General features: G+C 45.0%; 2 protein-coding genes across 16 annotated transcripts in view; one reads left to right on the top strand and one right to left on the bottom strand.

Moving 5' to 3' along the window:
* Positions 1-6,805, bottom strand: part of bsna (bassoon presynaptic cytomatrix protein a) — a 76,065-nt gene extending 69,260 nt beyond the window's left edge. Inside the window, 1 exon segment of the mRNA XM_060056497.1 lies at positions 6,630-6,805. Within this exon segment, the coding sequence (XP_059912480.1) occupies positions 6,630-6,805 (176 nt within the window).
* Positions 6,806-11,863: 5,058 nt separating this feature from the next.
* LOC132460961 (zinc finger protein 878-like) overlaps positions 11,864-17,985 on the top strand; it is a 58,265-nt gene continuing 52,143 nt past the window's right edge. For 2 of the 15 annotated variants that reach the window (XM_060055946.1, XM_060055936.1), the window contains exons 1-3: positions 11,869-12,470; positions 13,654-13,937; positions 15,193-15,259. In XM_060055946.1, coding sequence (XP_059911929.1) covers positions 12,176-12,470; positions 13,654-13,937; positions 15,193-15,259 — 646 coding nt within the window. In that variant the 5' untranslated portion in view covers positions 11,869-12,175. Of the gene's footprint in view, positions 12,471-13,653; positions 13,938-13,971; positions 14,066-15,142; positions 15,260-17,985 lie in introns of those variants that run through there. The other 13 variants (XM_060055941.1, XM_060055933.1, XM_060055937.1 and 10 more) reach the window with 12 other exon arrangements.

Raw genomic sequence — 17,985 nt, 5'->3', positions numbered from 1 at the left:
ACACACGCACACACACACACACACACACACACACACACACACACACACACACACACACACACACACACACACACACACACACACACACACACACACACACACACACACACACACACACTCTCACACACACACACACACACACACACACACACACACACACACACACAAACAAACATGCACACAAGGGCATATAGTCTATCAGTCTTACATTTATCAGTAATTATTTTACACTTAATCAATTGGGGACAAAATAATGAGAAAGCAGAGCGTGACCATCTCAAATGCAATGGGAAAACAAAAGGCCAACTTCAGCAAGATTTTGTCTAAAAGAAAGAGAAATCAAAAGAGCTATGACAATTACAACACAGATCAGTTACCTGGGGTGAGAACTAATCACTAGACAGCAGAAATATGGAAATGTTGACCTAAATCACTTATGCCACCCCCACACTGGAAAGAGGATAAACCTAAAGGGTAGCTTTTGTGACAGTTTGAAATATAATCAAATATCTAACTTGATAATAATATCTACTTTGTAATCTTACACAACAAATTCATTAAATACCCGTTTCTCTCATTCACAGGGTCTGGGGATGAGCAACTGCTAAATATTTATGCATGATATGTTTATAGATATTATGTTGATAGCTCTGGAGGTAACAATCACTTCACTGGGGGCATTAGATATAAATAATGTATTCAAATAAATAAAAATGTGAGCAGGGGATTTTGTCAATGCAACACCCCTGTGAGGAACAAGGTTTTTCACCGATACAATTCACAAAACATTAAACAAAAACGGTTAACATAGTGTAAACACACCAAATAAACAGAAGTCATTCACAAACGTGTATAATTAATGACAGCGTGTGGGCATAGCTTTTTGGGGGGAATAATAAATCACAGTTTATTCTCAGCAATCAAGCCAACCGGTGGACATTCTCTGATCTCCCACCAGTCAAACACACAGAGAATATCTCTTTGGACCATGGACCAATACACTATGAACCATTATTTCTGTTGGCAGCACAGCATTTTGCCCATACTGCGCACGCACACGCACACGCACACAGACACAAAGTATATGCTACTGGAGCAGGTAAAGTAAGTGGAAATGAAACTAACTAGTAAGTGAGAAGTTTGTGGGGCCTTGAGGGTAAATACATCCCTCCTAGACTTACAACCATGCAGACAGCCACTAGAGCTGGCTGCAGAGACTGTTTTCAGGTGCATTGTCATTTAAGTGGATACTGAAAGGCACGAGGGTGTAGTGTGGAAAGCTACCTATTGGCGTAGTGTTTGTTACAATTCCCCCCAGAGATGAAAGACGACCTCACTGTGGTACACTTACCCCTGCTGCAGGGGGAACACAGCCATCGTGGGCTGAAGGGCACTTTGTCAGCTCGACTATTAGTGGGATTAATTGGAGCTGCCTGCGTGCAGTGATATTATGGATATGTTACAGGTAGTATTGTCTGGGGCTTAGCCGAAGACATGGTCTTCTTACACCTGCAGTCACTGTAATTTATCTTTCTGGAGCAGTGCCTGCAAAAAACGGCAGTTCAGGCAACAATACACATAATATATATCTATATATCGACCTTTATATATATTTTAGAGCTGTCAAGCGATTAAAATATTTAATCGTGATTAATCGCATTAATGTCATAGTTAACTCACGATTAATCGCGATTAATCGCAAATTATTTTTCTATGCTAAATATCCCTTGATTTTTTTGTCCCATAATTCTTCTCATTTTAATTCTCTTATCAACATGGTGAAGTGCATCGGCTTGCCTTGTGCAAATGTTTTTTTATTGATAACAACATTGGCATATACTGATCAAAACAGGACGATACAAAAAAAGAGCCTATAGTGCAATTAAACGACTGCTTTGAACAAATGTCATTTGAACATTGCAGTCAGGCTACTGCTTCTTTGTTTTGAGCCAAAGAAAAAAAAAAAAAAAGTTTATATATTTTTTTAATAAAACAATTGCGTTAATCGCGCGATAAATTTTTTAACGTCGTTAAAATTGGTTTGCGTTAACGCCGTTAATAACGCGTTTAACTGACAGCTCTAATATATTTATATAAAATATGTAACATTGAATAAACAAGAAAGGAATGAGGCATAGGTTTTTTTTTCCTTTTTATAAATATATTTTTAGTGATTAAAAAAACAATACTCCTGATAAAACAATATTTATATAAAAAATATATATCTAAGAAAAAAGAAAAGAATAATGTACATATATACAGTACATATATACATATATAAATATGCATGCCTTTATTTCCTGTACTTTTCATGCCAACATGTGTGTTTGGAGTTGAAAGTGGCATACTGTATTGAGGCACAATACACATGGATAATAGCATCAGACGTTCTTCTGACATGCCAACGGATACGTATTGCTTATTTTACTACACATATTATTCGTTGACTCCCGCCCCCAAGCCAGAAGCACCTCCGCACTTGGGTCAAAGCATGCAATGTTTGTTTTGGTCACACCAAGTACGTCCATACCTGTCAATGGTCACAACAAGCAACATATATGCTCACTGCTGTGTCTACTCAGCTCCTATTGGTCACCGATGATTTTCAAGACTGATTACCTAATGACAGTCCTCGATCTCAGCGCTAATCTCAGCCGATGAGTAAGCAACATAGCAATAACCTGTGTTCTTTCATTAGTATAATGTGCGTGGCACCGGGCCCTGGTGGCTTCTGTTAGATCTCAGTGTGTGATAACCACTCGGTGGGAAGGTAAAAAATATCCCATTAGGCAGCGTTTGTCCGTGGGAGTCCGATGTGGAACCAGATAGTAATATTGTGTTTTTTTCTGCTCAATCTATTTCTGGGTTTTATTAGTATGTTTATTTATCTCACAGCCACAGAGAAGCCTGGCTGTCTTGGGCGCTGTTTGGTCAGTATTGTCATGTTATCTCCTGGTGCAGCCATCCAAACACGTTTGAGGAGGACGCACCAGCAAACAAGGCCCGGTGATAGCAGGCAGCCGCACAGGAATATATATTAAAGCTTTCTCTCTCTGGGCTCTTATTTTGACGTGGGCCCATGTCTCTTCCAAAGGAGGCACAGCAATACACACTCACTCTGTTTCTCTGTTTGGATATCTTTCTTTCTTTATTTTTTTTGGTCGTTATATTCATTAGACCTCTATGTTTGTCCTTCACGTTCAGAATTGTATGTTCCACAAGGTTCTCGTTTGCATTTCTCTTTCTACACACATTCACCCCCCCCCCCCCCCCCCCCTCCACACACGCACACACACACACACACACATACACACACACACGCACGCACGCACACACACACACACACACACACACACACACGCGCGCACGCACGCACGCGCGCACGCGCACACACACACGCACGCGCGCGCGCACGCACACACACGCGCGCGCGCGCACACACACACACACACACACACACACACACACACACACACACACACACACACACACACACACACACACACACACACACACACACACACACCTCCAATAATACTTGGTTATGTAGGTCACTCTGGTGTACACTAGTTGGTGACTCAAACTGTGACACAGACCTGCTCATTGCCAGTAGCGTAGTAGGCCATTATTGGGTGATGGCCAAGCTATTGAACCTTCATCACCAATGCCATGTTGAGAAGATGTTTTGATTTTAGAGTGTTAATTGCAACGTTTATTTTCAGATTACTTTGTACTATACATGCATGCATGCATGCATTGCAGACACACACACACACGCACAAACAAACAAACACGCACACGCACGCACACAGAATTGTGTGGTATGCCTGTGTAAGACAGGGACTACATCAGTAACAGGATTTTGTGTTATTGCAGAAGTAAAGATGTACACCTATACATTATATGCAAACACACATTTGTATAATGTGCGTGCAAAGAGTATTTATACATGCACACTTGCACACACCCAGATGCCTAAAGAAAAACTCACTGCACATATGTGGTTTCTACATACGTATATATATATACATGCATAAGAGCCCCAGCTCTGTAGCCCTCCATATATATATATACCCCATAAACCCAGATGTGCACCGAGTCAGAAGGCCATCCCCCTCCCCCTTCTTCTGCGTGAGCAGAGCATTCTGGGTAAAACGGTCCGCTGTAAGGGCTTTGGTCTCAGATGAAAGAGGAACATGTCAGGTAGGCGAGATGAGAGAAATGGAGGGGCTCTGCTGCATGTATATGTTCCATGCTCCCATCCCCCTTCTCCGTATACATGTACAGTCCTGTTCCCGGTAAGGGGAAGGTAGGGACGACGGGAGCTGGCACATGATTGGCGGATGCAGTGGGAGGAGGCGGACCCAGAGTGATGATGCTGATGTGTATGAATGGGTAGCAGTCAGAGAGAGAGAGCTCACTATCAGTATGTCTCCATAGAGAAACACTGTAAGAGCACGTTTACATAACATCTTGTAACGTCATGTAACAGTACATCTACATAACGTCTTGTAACAGTACGTTTACATAACATCTTGTGACAGTAGGTTGCCATATAATGGCTTGTAACACTACATCTACAAGCATCATGTTACAGTCTTGTAAGACACACTGTATTGTAACACTACATATACATAACATATGTAATAGTATGTCTAAATAACGTCTCGAAACAGTACAATTACATTAAATCTTGTAATATTACGTCTCCATGGAGATAACGGCCGGCCTCTCTGTAATCTCTCTCTTATTGTCAAAATTAAAAAATACAAATGGCCCTTTGTGCTTGAATGACTCACAGGAGACAGCAATAAAATAAGACAGACAGGCCGAGGGAGTGAGTGAGACAGTAGCGGAAGGAGCAGGAGAACGCAGGAGACCAGAGACGGGTATAGAGAATCAAGCGGGGAAAGCAGGAGAAATGAAAAGGCAGCCGAGCGAGGCAAAGCACAGTCGGTAAGGAAGAGAGGCGCTGCTGCTCTAGATGGTGTGTGTGTGTGTGCGTGTGTGTGTGTGTGTGTGTGTGTGTGTGTGTGTGTGTGTGTGTGTGTGTGTGTGTGTGTGTGTGTGTGTGTGTGTGTGTGTGTGTGTGTGTGTGTGTGTGTGTGTTTGTTTGTGTGTGTTTGTTTGGTGTGCGTGTGTCTGTATATGTGTGCGTGTACATGTGTCTGTATGTGTGTAAGAAAGAGGGAGAGAGAAAGGGACGCGAGCACAACGCCTCTGCACGTGATACAATCTGTTCACATGGCTATAAATACTTAATGACAGTGCTCTTGCTCGCGTCGCACGGCAATCCCGCTCGAGAAAAAGAGCTTATATATATAGTGCGGGTATCAAATATTGAACGCTTTTGTTATAAGCGGTGCCAATATTGACTCGCAGTCTGGCTGTGATGGACCTGATGTACATGAGAGGCATGGGAAGCGTCCGCTATAGCCCGGCTCTGTTACGTAAGAGCGGAGAGTCTGCCGCTCTGCTCCTCACTTCGTTCATCATGGACCAGGCATGCCCTCCCTCCATGGGTCCTATAGTGTGTACAGCCCTACACCCATGTTCAGCACCACAGCACATTGAAGCGCCAGCCCCACTCACTCACGGGATCAGAAATCACTGTGGCTCTATGAAATGAAATCATGCCTCTTGATTTTACTCAGATCTTACATGTTGGCACTGCAGTCCATTACAATTCGAGCGACATTGGCCTACATGTGACTGTACTACAGAGTGCCTCGAACACATGATTTCAGATTCATCCAATGTTTTGTGCGGTGCTCCGATTGTTGATTACAAAACAATGCATGGGTTCATCGTCACGTTTCATCCAGACCACACGAGTAACATTGTGGTAATTTCGCCTCATGTCAATCGCGGATTCCGTGGCGTATTTTACCACAGCATATAGCGCACACATTGGCAAAACGCACGCCTACTCCCGGGCTCGTATCTCCTTACTATGCACACACAGACAAGCCAACACAAGCACACGCCCCACTCACAAAACCTCCATGCGGAAACACGCATCTCGCCCGAACCAAGATCACTAAATCAAAATATACTACGAGAGATGACTACCATTTTAATTTGTGTGATCCATTCAATATCCCAGCGTGTGTTGTTGCACAATCAGAAGCGTATGTCTGTTTCTCGCGGAGAGACACGTCCGCTGATCATGCTGCAAGACAGTAGGCTACAATCCCTTCACATCAAGCCGATTGTAAAATACTATGGGGCCGTGGAAGGGGGGAAGAGAACACACACAACCGCAATGACAATCACGAGAACGCACCGAGACAGACATTCGAGGCTGAGATTCCTTGCGTGCAATGCCAAGCCTATTTCGGTATGGCAAGCTTTATTTCATAAAGACGCTGTCCTGCCGACATCAGCACCAGGCTCAGCACCGCGGACAGCTCTTCCTCCCACCCGCTCTCCACACGCTCGACAGCGGCAACGAGAGCGTTCCACGGGACGGTGGATAAACCATTTCTCCCATTCAGCACCACATCTAATCTAATCATTCTCCGTGTTTCCACCGAGACACACATCTGGTTAACACCGCATGACACATCGAGAGGATCTCGTCGTATTTAAGCAGAGAAAATGATCCAGCACATCCCGGAGCTCTTTACCTATTCCCGGCCGTCCCCGGGCCTCCGGTACCCATCCCTCCTCCGCCCGCTGCGGTGCCGTTCAGCGGTTTGATGGGGTGCCCGGTCCCCGGTCCTCCCGCCACCATCGACCCCATCATCCCCGCGGATGCTGGGTCTCCGGGCTGACCGCCCTCCATGCTCGCCTCGTTCCCCATCTCGGTCTCGACTCAGGAGACGGATGGGACCCGGGATGGATTGGTCAAAAGCGAAGATCTCAGGGGCCAACGCTCTGTATTGTTTCCAAGTACCGTATAAAAAAAAGATCCGAGAGAGCAAAGTCAACGATGCTCCCTCATCATCATCATCTTCTTCTTCATCACCTAGTTACCGTGATGGAGTAGGCTCCTTCCTGACGTCGTGGCGGGAGCGCGCTGCGCGGTCACAACGGCAGCACGAGAGAGAGAGAGAGAGAGAGAGAGAGAGAGAGAGAGAGAGAGAGAGAGAGAGAGAGAGTCGCGTGCTAGGCGGCTCGGTACGCAACGGCGGACGCGAGCCTCCCCTCTTGAGGAGAGAGGAGAATCAAACGAGGCAGTCCTGGTGGTACGTGCGCGTGCACACACACTGACTCGTGTTTTACTCGATGGAGGAAAGGAGGACTTACGTGCACGCGCAGTAGTGTCGAAATGATGAATCGGCTGCACTGGAGTTGTGCATCACGTGTTGTTAGAGCAGCCCATGAAATTGCACACCTGGATGTCCAGTATCCACACCTGGATGGCCTAGCACCTGCGAGCGCGGTGTAAAATGTTGAATTGAACTGAATTCGTTACTCTTGGTCTGTACACTTCTGTTTAAAATAGCTTTGTGTGCAACATTCTAATCTTTTTTAATTTATTTTTAATGAAAATTAGATTTTGGGATGTAAAAGTGTATTCAGGTATAAATATTCCATCGTAATTTTTTCTGTAGGTATATCCTTCTGTCTGTCAGGCCATTTACGATGGCAGGCAGTTGAATTGAATTAATGTAAATATTATTAATGTTGTACATGTACTTTTGTAATCAGAACATCATTCTCAGAGATAACTCACAAGTGATCCACACCGTAGCATCAACAGCTATAACTCTTGTCGTTATTAAGTTTACAGCTAAATGCTTAACCTATCAAAACATCTTGTTTCTCATTAAGAATGCAACAACAGGACAGAGCACACTGTTGTTCATTTGAACACACTGCCGTTAGTAACCATGCATGGGGAGAGAACGAGAGTAACCTCGTGACTGGGTCCCCTGAGAGTTTGGGAACTACTGCTAGGGAGCAGGAGAACCCATTCCTTCTGACAGACAGGCACCTTGACGCCATCAGGGAGTAAATACTTAGCAGATTAAACCGAGCACTATGCCAATATTTTCCTTTCCCCCTCTCAGTAACAGCGGAGAACCCTATTGGCCGGCTCCCCAGCAATTAATGGATTTATGAGCAGGGCATGCCTTGACAGGCACAATGCTGCCCGAGTCGATGGGTATAAAAGCGATATGGCAAAGTGTTCATCCTGATCTGATTTTCACACAGGTGCTTTCTAAGAAAGAGAAGCCCAGATGCATGCTGGGTTGTCTCATCCCCAGCTGCATATGGTTGACTCCTCCTCTATAGGCAAGATAAAATAAATCAAACTACAGTGAACCAGCCATAAGCTAGTAAGAAACAAAGCTACTTCGTTTTTATTTATTATAGAGAATTAGTAGAGTGTATAGTTCAGAGATTAATTTAAGAAATTCAAAGTTCAAGATCAGTGTTCTTGATTTGTTTTTTGTCCTTGCATTTATTACCTTATTTGCCTCAGTTATACCTTATAGTGGCCTTCAATCAGGGCTTGAAGCTACTCCTGCACAATAATGCATAGTTAGTAATCAAGAGATTGCTAATTCGGGAGATTTATCTTATTACCCACACTGCATTTCATTAATAATATTTAACTCAGGGAAGAACTAAGTTTGTTCATTGGTATATAAGCATAGATCTTCCATTAAAACGCCTACCAGCTATGGTTACAGTAAACTATAGCTTTGTTCTTATTTGGTTCTGTTGTTTTTCTGAATCCGTGATTGGACGCGTATGTCTGTGACAGTCGGAGCATCCTGCTGGAATAATAGACCTGGGTAATGAAGAACGGGTCACTGTTCCCGCTCTGCACAGACGCCCATGCAGCAAAGGACATAGATCCCAGCAACGTGATGTTCTCAGCCACGGTGCCCCTGATTTGAAACAAAACACCAAACAAGCAACAAACTCAACCGAAAGCACTGTGGGTCGCTTAACACAGATCGTAACACAGTATGAGGCTTTCGCACAAAACGGTCTGACATGGGGTGGTATCCATCAAGGCTTGTTACAACGTCCCGAGACCTCGGAGCAGTGGCCTGGTACAGCAGAAGAAGGGCAATCATATGATCAATTCATATAAATGGTAAAACATATATTTGATATCTTCTGTATTTTAGGAAACAGCACGCTGAGGTAAACAGGCGTGTATGTGTGTATGTTATGGGGCTCCCCAGATCATGCTATTGCTGCACAATCCACACCTGGACTTGGATCTTCCAATGGGCTGATCCATGGGATGCCTTGATAAATGCATCCTAAAGGAAGAACAGCCAAGGCCTCTTGGCTAGAGAGGATGGACCCTACTGACCAACGTGAGTAAAGTGGAGGGGAACACAAACCGAGCTACAGAGGCTGAAAAAACCCAAAGGATGGGTCTGCTTTGTCAGGCTACATGGTAACGCTGGCTGTTATGACCGTAGGACTCTTACTCTTAACACCTCCAGTGGGTCATTGAATCAGAGGCAGAAAAACATGCAGATATGGAAGCGAGCCACACGGGTTGATTAAAGGTCTGATTGTGGCTGCACCGGGCAGATCATCGATGCAAGCGGACAATGTTTGAGAGACCAAGATGGTGTCTCAAACATCAGACCGCTGCGTTGCTTCTCTTCGCACTGTTCTCCTGTTGCAGAGAGTTAGAGACCAAAGGACAAACACCTTGATAATGATAGTAGTTGAAAGTGTATTTCAAAGACAAGATGACCTGGTGTACATGGAATTGGTGTGCATGGAACTGCGTCACACTATTTCTGAGATTGCTGAATGACGATGCAAATAAGTGATGGTACAATTTCATTTCCAGTATATTTGAATCCCCTGGTTGCAAAGCATGGTATTTTGATGTATTTTTCCAGGTGTAGCGTTAAGAAGCAGAAGTGGTGGACTTCAAATAAATAAATCACACTTTGGCTCGCTGTTCTCTCTTCACTGTTCTCATTAGCAAGTCATATTATGGGAGATATTTTTAGCACTTGTTTTTTTTTAGCTGACAGGTTTTGGCTGTTTTATCCGAACCAGCCGCTAGATTCCACACCCCAAAAACAAACACACCATCATGAACCTCCCAGACAGCCACTAGGGACCCTCTATGGCTAGGACTCACAATCCTCATTAGTGGCTATTGATCTCACCATAAGTTCAATTAGGTCGCCTGCTTAAAGCTTATCACTCCTTCTGGCTTGTGTTGGTCTTACAATTGACAAGGCCCTTGCAAACACAGGTGGAATGCATTATGCCATAGACCCATTTCACAGATTTGTCATCGTACTAGAGCAAAGGAAACATTAGAGAGGATAACACACATTCAGGGAGCAGGCCAGCCCCACTGTTGGTATCAGGGAGCAGGCCAGCCCCTAAATAATAATAATAATAATACATTTAATTTAGAGGCGCCTTTCAAGGAACCCAAGGTCACCTTACAGAGCATAAAATCATCAAAAAAACGTTTAAAAACAAGAAATTGTGAAGGCAGTGAACATTTAGACCTTGTGTGCGAGCACCTCTGTGGTATAGCAGGGAGCTGGCCAGCACCTCTGTGGTATAGCAGGGAGCAGGCCAGCACATCTAGGCTAGCCTAGCTGCTCTAGCCTGGAGGGGAAAAAAAAGAAAGACATACTCCAACACACACAAAAACATGAAAAAAAATTGCAAACTGTGCAAAAACAAGAATGAGATAAATGTGGTCAAGTGGCCCAGCAAACCAGTACTCCTCCACTATGTGCTCACTGCTCAGACAGAAGTTGCTTGAATCTCTTTGTCATGTGCCCCATCATCCAGCTGAAGATTGGATTGTATACGTTCATCCAAACTGTTGAACTCAACATCCTATTGGAATAGACACATGATTCAGAGGTGCTCTATGGAGGAACTAAACTGTACTAACAGTTGTGTTGGATGGAAGATATTGGTGATCAGCGTTCTGCTCTGTTGGACAGTGACATCTGGTGCCTGTACAAGGAATCTTGATGACTGGTAGGGCCGGCAACATGGACACATAAAAGAATGGACCAAGGACTGAAAAATGGCCCACCATTAATTCCTATGAAAACTGCTCAATGGCGCAGGTTCATTCTCATTAACTAGCATTGTTAGCATTATAGCATCATGAGCGAGAGGTCTGAACGAGCAGTCACATTGTTTACCGACCATGGAAGTATAAGTTAATAATGGTTGCATTGACGGTTTTAGTCGCTATATTGTTTGGATGGAGGCCTACACCACAAACAATGACCCCAGGGTTATTGCCGACTACCTCGTGTCATCCGCTGCACGCTGGAGGATGCCCTGAGCGTCTGCGTGCTGACAGAGGAACGGAAAATGGACAAGTCGAGATTAAAGTCGATATGATGTTTCAACTTTATTCTCGACATTTCGAGTTTAAAATCGACACGTCGAGATTAGAGGCGACATGAAATCTCAACTTTATTCTCGACATTTCGAGTTTAATGTCGACATGTTGACTTCAAAGTCGACGCGTCAACTTTAATCTCGTCACGGCAAAAATATTTTTTTTCTTCACGTGTGGCCCTAATAGTCCGTCGTATAGCTTACTAACCAGCAATAAATTAATTCATTTATATTAAAATAATTATGTTTCTGGAATTTGTATCCATTATTATCAATTGTATTTTCTTCTCTTCTATTCTTCTGCTTTACCGCGTCTCTCGTGCGTCTTCGAGTAGTGTCGGTAAGCTTCGTCAGTGGCATGTTGCTTTCAATATTGCCGCCGTAAAGAATTATGGGATACCACTATCTCCTTTCGCAAAGGAAGCTCATGTGTTGATAAGGTTTATTGGACTACGTTACCCAGGAGGCTTAGCGCTAGCGTGTATAGTTGTTGGACTGCTAATGCAATAAAACATGGCTAGGAACTAAACATGCTGCTGCGCCCGGTTTGTCATATATATAGAACAAACATAACAGCTCATGAGGAACCTTTGCTAAAGAAGGGTTAAAAGAAGCATTGAGGCTCCTTTCCTAAGCAATTTTAGAATTCGAACCACCTTTCCTTCAAGCACTTCCGGGTCATCTCCATAGGAAAGGAAATTCAAAAATTAAAAAAAGAGAATTTGTAGAGGCTCCTGGTGTCCGTCCGAGGCATCTGGATCAAACATTAAAACTTTCAGACCTAGTTCTTTTCGACCGCTCGTATTTTGTATTCTATTGTGGGTTTTTATCCACAACAGTATCCATAATAAACATGTCACCGTGCGGCCCAACTTTGGAAGAACAGCTTTCGTCCATAATGGATGTACTGGCGAAAGGTGCTGTATCTGAGATTAGCCAACTGTTCTTGGAAGGCTCGGCTACGATTCGCTTGCAATTAACTCGGAGCATGAAAGAAAACCAAGCGCTGAGGAGGAGGATGAAGGTGATGAAGAGTAAAATGTTTTCTTTGCGGCTTCAAACGAGATCATATGCATCGTGTGCAGCCAGACATTTTGCCCTGGCTCGAGCCATCGTCTGCAAACCACAGACTAAACCACTGGGAAATGGTGAGTTGTGTCCCGGCTGTGATGGGTGGAAAACAAGACGGTTCAGGGGGCACTATTATTTTCTACATTTGTAGCAATTGGAAAAAGTCTTAATAATCATGATTCCAAATTAATAATGACGTTAATCCCATTTCCTGTCTTTGAATGGTCTTGGATGTAATGTATTCCTCGTCCTCGTCATCAGGCCTAAAGCACAAGGCGGTTGGAAATTCCACAAATCTTACAGCACCCATAGATTCTAGGCTGACTGCTAGATTCGGCGCTAAAAAGCCTGATGCTCTTTTGCAAAACATGACCAGAGTCCTGATGAAACACGAGTCAGATTTGGGAGTTGCATTTCGAAGATGGAAACAGTCAGGAGCCCAGAAGGGTTTCAAGACAGATGCCACATGAGCTGGTTTATCATTCTTATCACATAATTAGTCTTTTCAAATTCAATAGACAGGAGTATAGTCTGCGTTCGAGTAGGTATATTCAATAACATGTTCCACTGATAGAGACAGAATTTGGAAAGACTGATTTTACTTATAATGCACCAGTTGCTGGGAATGAAATTCAGAGATCACTCAAACGTGCCGCTTTCATTTCACTTACTGAGTTGTAATATCTCAACCAAACAATTCAAATTGTCTGCTCCTGTTTTTAATTTCTGACTTTGTTTTATGTCTCTATTGATTACCTTTGTCTGTCCTATGTTAATTGTGTGCTGCTACCTCGGCCAGTGCTCACTTCTAAAATAGATACCTCAATGTGATTTCTGCCTGGTTAAATAAAGGTTGAATAAACAAATAATCTCAAACATCATTAAATTCAAAACGTAAAAATGTTAGCTGATCAGCCTACAGGCAATGACGCGTTGTCGCTTGTTTTTGTAAACTATAATAAGTGTGCCCGTCTTGCATGTCATGTTGTGCACATGTGATTTTGCACTGGTGTTCGATCAGTGTCCTCAACCTGGTCACCCGCTTGGGCTTTGAGGGAGCTCCAGGGAGGAGTTGGTAGGAGGAGACATCCCTCTCAAACTCTGAATCTGTGTTTGCAGTACACAATTATACCCTCTGTGTCGATGTTACATGACGATATTTCTAAATAGTTTCGTTCAAGTGTACAAATGCACATTTTCTCCTTTTGTGCAAATAATGTATCGAAACAATTACTTTTTATCATTTTTTCCCCTCTGCAGAAGACTGCGATGACTGTGGAGACCGCAGCACACAGCGCGGTGCCCCCTCAGATGGTCTGCATGTGGACGCCCCTGGCTCCTCCCACATGTCCAGTCACAGCGAGGAGCTGAGGATCCTGAGCGTCCACGGAAAAGGGGAGGGCCCACTGGCGCTGCACAGCCATGACGACCTCTTCACTGCGTCCGAACCAGAGGCTCTGAGCTCGCTGTCCACGGAACACGGCGTGGTCAAGAGCCTGGAGCGCGGCGAGCAGCTGGTCCCCCGCGAGGAGCTGACTGGGCAGGTTGGAAATCATCTTCTCATCCACCATCCAAAAGAGAGGCGTCCTCTGCTACAACTCCAACACACACCCATAGAAAGCACCCACCTTTATGATTCAATGTGTCGTTAACGGGGATTGACAACTATTCTGTGCTAATTAGGGGTGGGAATTGATACGTTTTTATCAATATCGATGCCATTGTCGATTCTGCCTATCGATCCAATTCCTTATCAATTCTCTTACCGATTCCTGAGTAGTTCATTGTGTGGCACAAAAAGAGTTCTACAGTCTTCTGCACCAAAAGCAACCATTTTAACCAACCAACCTGACGCAGTCTATTCATACGCCGGTAAACAAACCCCGAGAAGCCCAATCCCTACGAGAGCTCCCCGCGCTACGGCCATCCGGAGGCGCACAGAGCTTTTGGCCGTGATCATATTATACAATTATATTACATTATATACTATCGTATAAAGAGCTCCGGGAGTCGCAAACGGCAAAAATCACTTTCTCCTCCATGCTGCAGTTCACCCCGGACTGTACTGCACTGAGTTGGCCGGTTGAACGCTGATTGGCTGTTACGTTACACATGTCACTCAGTGGCCAGGCTGTTGAACGCCGATTGGCTGTCGTCACGAGAATTGTCATTGATAGATTGCGGGGAACATAGGCTTTCCCCAAAAGGGTCCTATGCTCCCCGTATGTATGGCTACAGGTGAACATAGGACCCTTTTTGGGAAAAACGGGGAACTTAGGACCTTTTTTTTTTTTTTAAAGGGTCCTATGTTCCCCGAGCGGGGAACATAGGACCCGGGGAACATAGGACCCGGGGAACATAGGACCCGGGGAACATAGGACCCGGGGAACTTAGGGATGACCCCCTTAATTCCATGCTTGGTAGACAAATGCTTTAGCATGTTGCTGGTGTTTGCACCCTTACACGAAATGATAGCATTGCACTGATTACATACGGCAGAATTTTCATTGCGTTTGGTGAAATGGAGCCAGACTTGCGATCGCTTCCTACTCTCCACGATGCTGCCTTGTTGTTTGAAGGTTGTCGGCGCGCGCAGGGTCGTCGCAAATTTTTTGCGTTAACCGGAAAACGTGGTGCGGATTCGGAATCGTTAAGAAGAATCGATAACGTTGGAGGCGTATGATTCCGATGGAATTGGTTAGTTGGAACCGGTTCTGAGTAGGAACCGGTTCTCGATTCCCACCCCTAGTGCTAATGAAAGATTATGTCTTGTGTGTGTTTCCTTCTTTATGTGGAAAGCAGCAGACCCCAGACACCATTTTAATCAAGGATGAAGAGGATATTGGTGGAGGCATGCCCGCTGTAGGTTAGTAATACACATTGCATATAGGGGGTTTATTTGTTCATCAACACGGCGGATGCGAGCGCAGAATGATCATAAAAATACAATTTGTTTGACCGGTTGCCATGGTTATCTCTGTGTGGTTACTTCTACTAATCATGCTTACACTTAAAGGTTGGGTATGGAATTCGCTTTTTTGGCCATTTTTGCAAAATTACTTGAAATCCTTATCATAACCCACTTACAGCCACTGTGTTAGAAGTACTGACATGAAAATTAAACAAGTCAACCATCTGTGGAACGGGCAGGTCTCGAAAAAATCCAGCCAATGATTTCCAGAGCCACCGAGTTGCATTGGACAGTAAGTACGTCAATCAAACGGTCGCACTGCACTCCCCCTCTCCCCCTCTCCCCGCGCGACCCCTTCGTGCACGTACTCAAAGCTCGTGACCCAGAGCAAGCTTCTGTTTGTTGTTATCCTGCGGTAGCTACTGGAGCTAGCTAACTAGCTAATGACTCGCTCTTGCGCATCTGTGTTTACTCGTGCTTGATTGCTCGTCCATGTACTTGGAATGGGTGGAGTCAGAGTCAGCGTTGAAGGAGAGGAGGTAGGACCATTTGAGTTGTTTATTTTCAAAATCTGCTGGCGTTTCGCAAATCCCATACCCAACCTTTTAAATGCCTGGTCCTCTTTAGAAAGTGCATTATGCCCAGAGCCCCGCTAAAACACAAGGACTACTTGTACAGTTTATAGTAGAATGATTTACATCTTCTTCATAGCAGACAGGTGTCAGGAATGCTCAGATCAGCTCTGATTCCCAATATAACTACAGTATTGGTAAAACAGGGGATAGAAAACAACAGATCGTCTGGGTTTTGTCTTCATGCCCTCCCCACATCTTTAAAAGGGGGAGACGTAGCGGTGCTACGTTTCGAATGGATACATACTGTATCCCTTTGTGCAAATTATTAATTTAGTACAATTACTTCCTGCCTTTATTCCCTCTGCAGAAGACTGCGATGAGTTTGGAGACTGCAGCACACAACACGGCGCCACCTTGGATAGTCTGCATGTGGAAGCCCCTGGCTCCTCCCACATGTCCAGTAACAGCGAGGAGCTACGGATCCTGAGTGTCCACGGAAAAGGGGAGTACCCACTGGCGGTGGACGGCCATGACAACCTCTTCACCGTGTTCAAACTGGAGACTCTGAGCTCGCTGTCTGCGGAACAAAGCGTGGCAAAGAGCCTGGAGCGCGGCGAGCAGCTGGTCCACCGTGAGGAGCTGACTGGGCATCAGGGCGGCGGCAAGGACCGGCCCACTGTGTTGTCTGGCGAGTGTTTTCCCGACAAAACCAATAAGGTCATCCCCAGGCGTACCCACACCGGCGAGAAGCCGTACGGGTGCGACCAGTGCACGGAGCGCTTCAAACTGAAAGACAGCCTGAAGAGCCACATGAGGAGGACTCACTCCGGGGAGAAGCCCTACAGGTGTGATCAATGCGTGAAGTGCTACTATAGGAGCTCTCACCTGACGAGGCACATGAGGACTCACTCCGAGGAGAAGCCCTACAGGTGCAACCAATGCGTGAAGCGCTTCTTGAGGAGTTGCCACCTGAAGGTCCACATGAGGACTCACTCCGGGGAGAAGCCCTACAGGTGTGACCAATGTGGGACTAGTTTCAATCAGAGTACCCACCTGAAGGTCCACATGAGGATACACTCCGGGCAGAAGCCTTATAGGTGTGACCAATGTGTGAAGCGCTTCAATCAGAGCTCCGACCTGAAGAGACACAAGAGGACTCACTCCGGGGAGAAGCTCTGAAGGTGCAACGCCAGCCTCAGTGACCCTAGCAATTTGCGTTGGCACATGATCAAGCACGGAGGCAATGGGGTGCTTTGACACAGGCAGAGGGACCTTTTCATTCACACCTCTAACCTGTTTTTGGTTTAAATTTGTCTGTTGTAGTTATTTTTTATTCACGATTATAGCTCTAGCTCTGGTCCAGACTGTTCCCGGGAAGAAGATTCCTGCGCCCGGGAGTTTGCAAACCATTTCAGGTTTTGTTGTTAGCTTATGCAAGTGGTAATAAAGCCTTAATCTTTCAAACCTAGTCCTTCTCGACCTCTCGTATTTTGTTACAGTATTCGATTTTTTTATTTTTTATCCACAACAGGGTAAAATATGTTGATAAACATGTCGCTGTGCGGCCCAACTTTGGAAGAACAGCTTTCGTCCATAATGGACGTACTTGCGAAAGCTGCCGTATCTGAAATTAGCCAACTGTTCTTGGAAGGCTCGGCTACCCTTCGATTACAAATAACTCGGAGCCTGAAAGAAAACCAAGCGCTGAGGATGAGGATGAAGGTGATGAGGAGTACGCTGTTTTCTTTGCGGATTCAAACGAGATCAAATGCATCGTGTGCGGCAAGTCGTTTTACCCTGGCTCGAGCCAACATCTGCAAACCAGACTAAACCACAGGGAGATGGTGAGTTGTGTCCCGGGCCGTGATTGGTGGCAAACAAGACGGTCCAGGGGTTCAGGGGTCACTGTTAGTTGTTTCATTTGAAGTAATTGGGAAACGTTGGTGATTCAAAATGAACAATGAATAATGACGTTAGTCCCATTTCCTGCTCTTTGAATGGTCTTGGATGTAAAGTATTCCTCAGTCATCCGGCCCGAAACACAAGGCGGTTGGAAATTCCACTCATGTTACAGCACACATGGATTCTAGGCTGACTGCTAGTTTC

Source organism: Gadus macrocephalus, chromosome 7 (assembly GCF_031168955.1).
Source record: "Gadus macrocephalus chromosome 7, ASM3116895v1".
NCBI lineage: Eukaryota > Metazoa > Chordata > Actinopteri > Gadiformes > Gadidae > Gadus > Gadus macrocephalus.
This window is presented reverse-complemented; position numbering and strand designations above follow the sequence as displayed.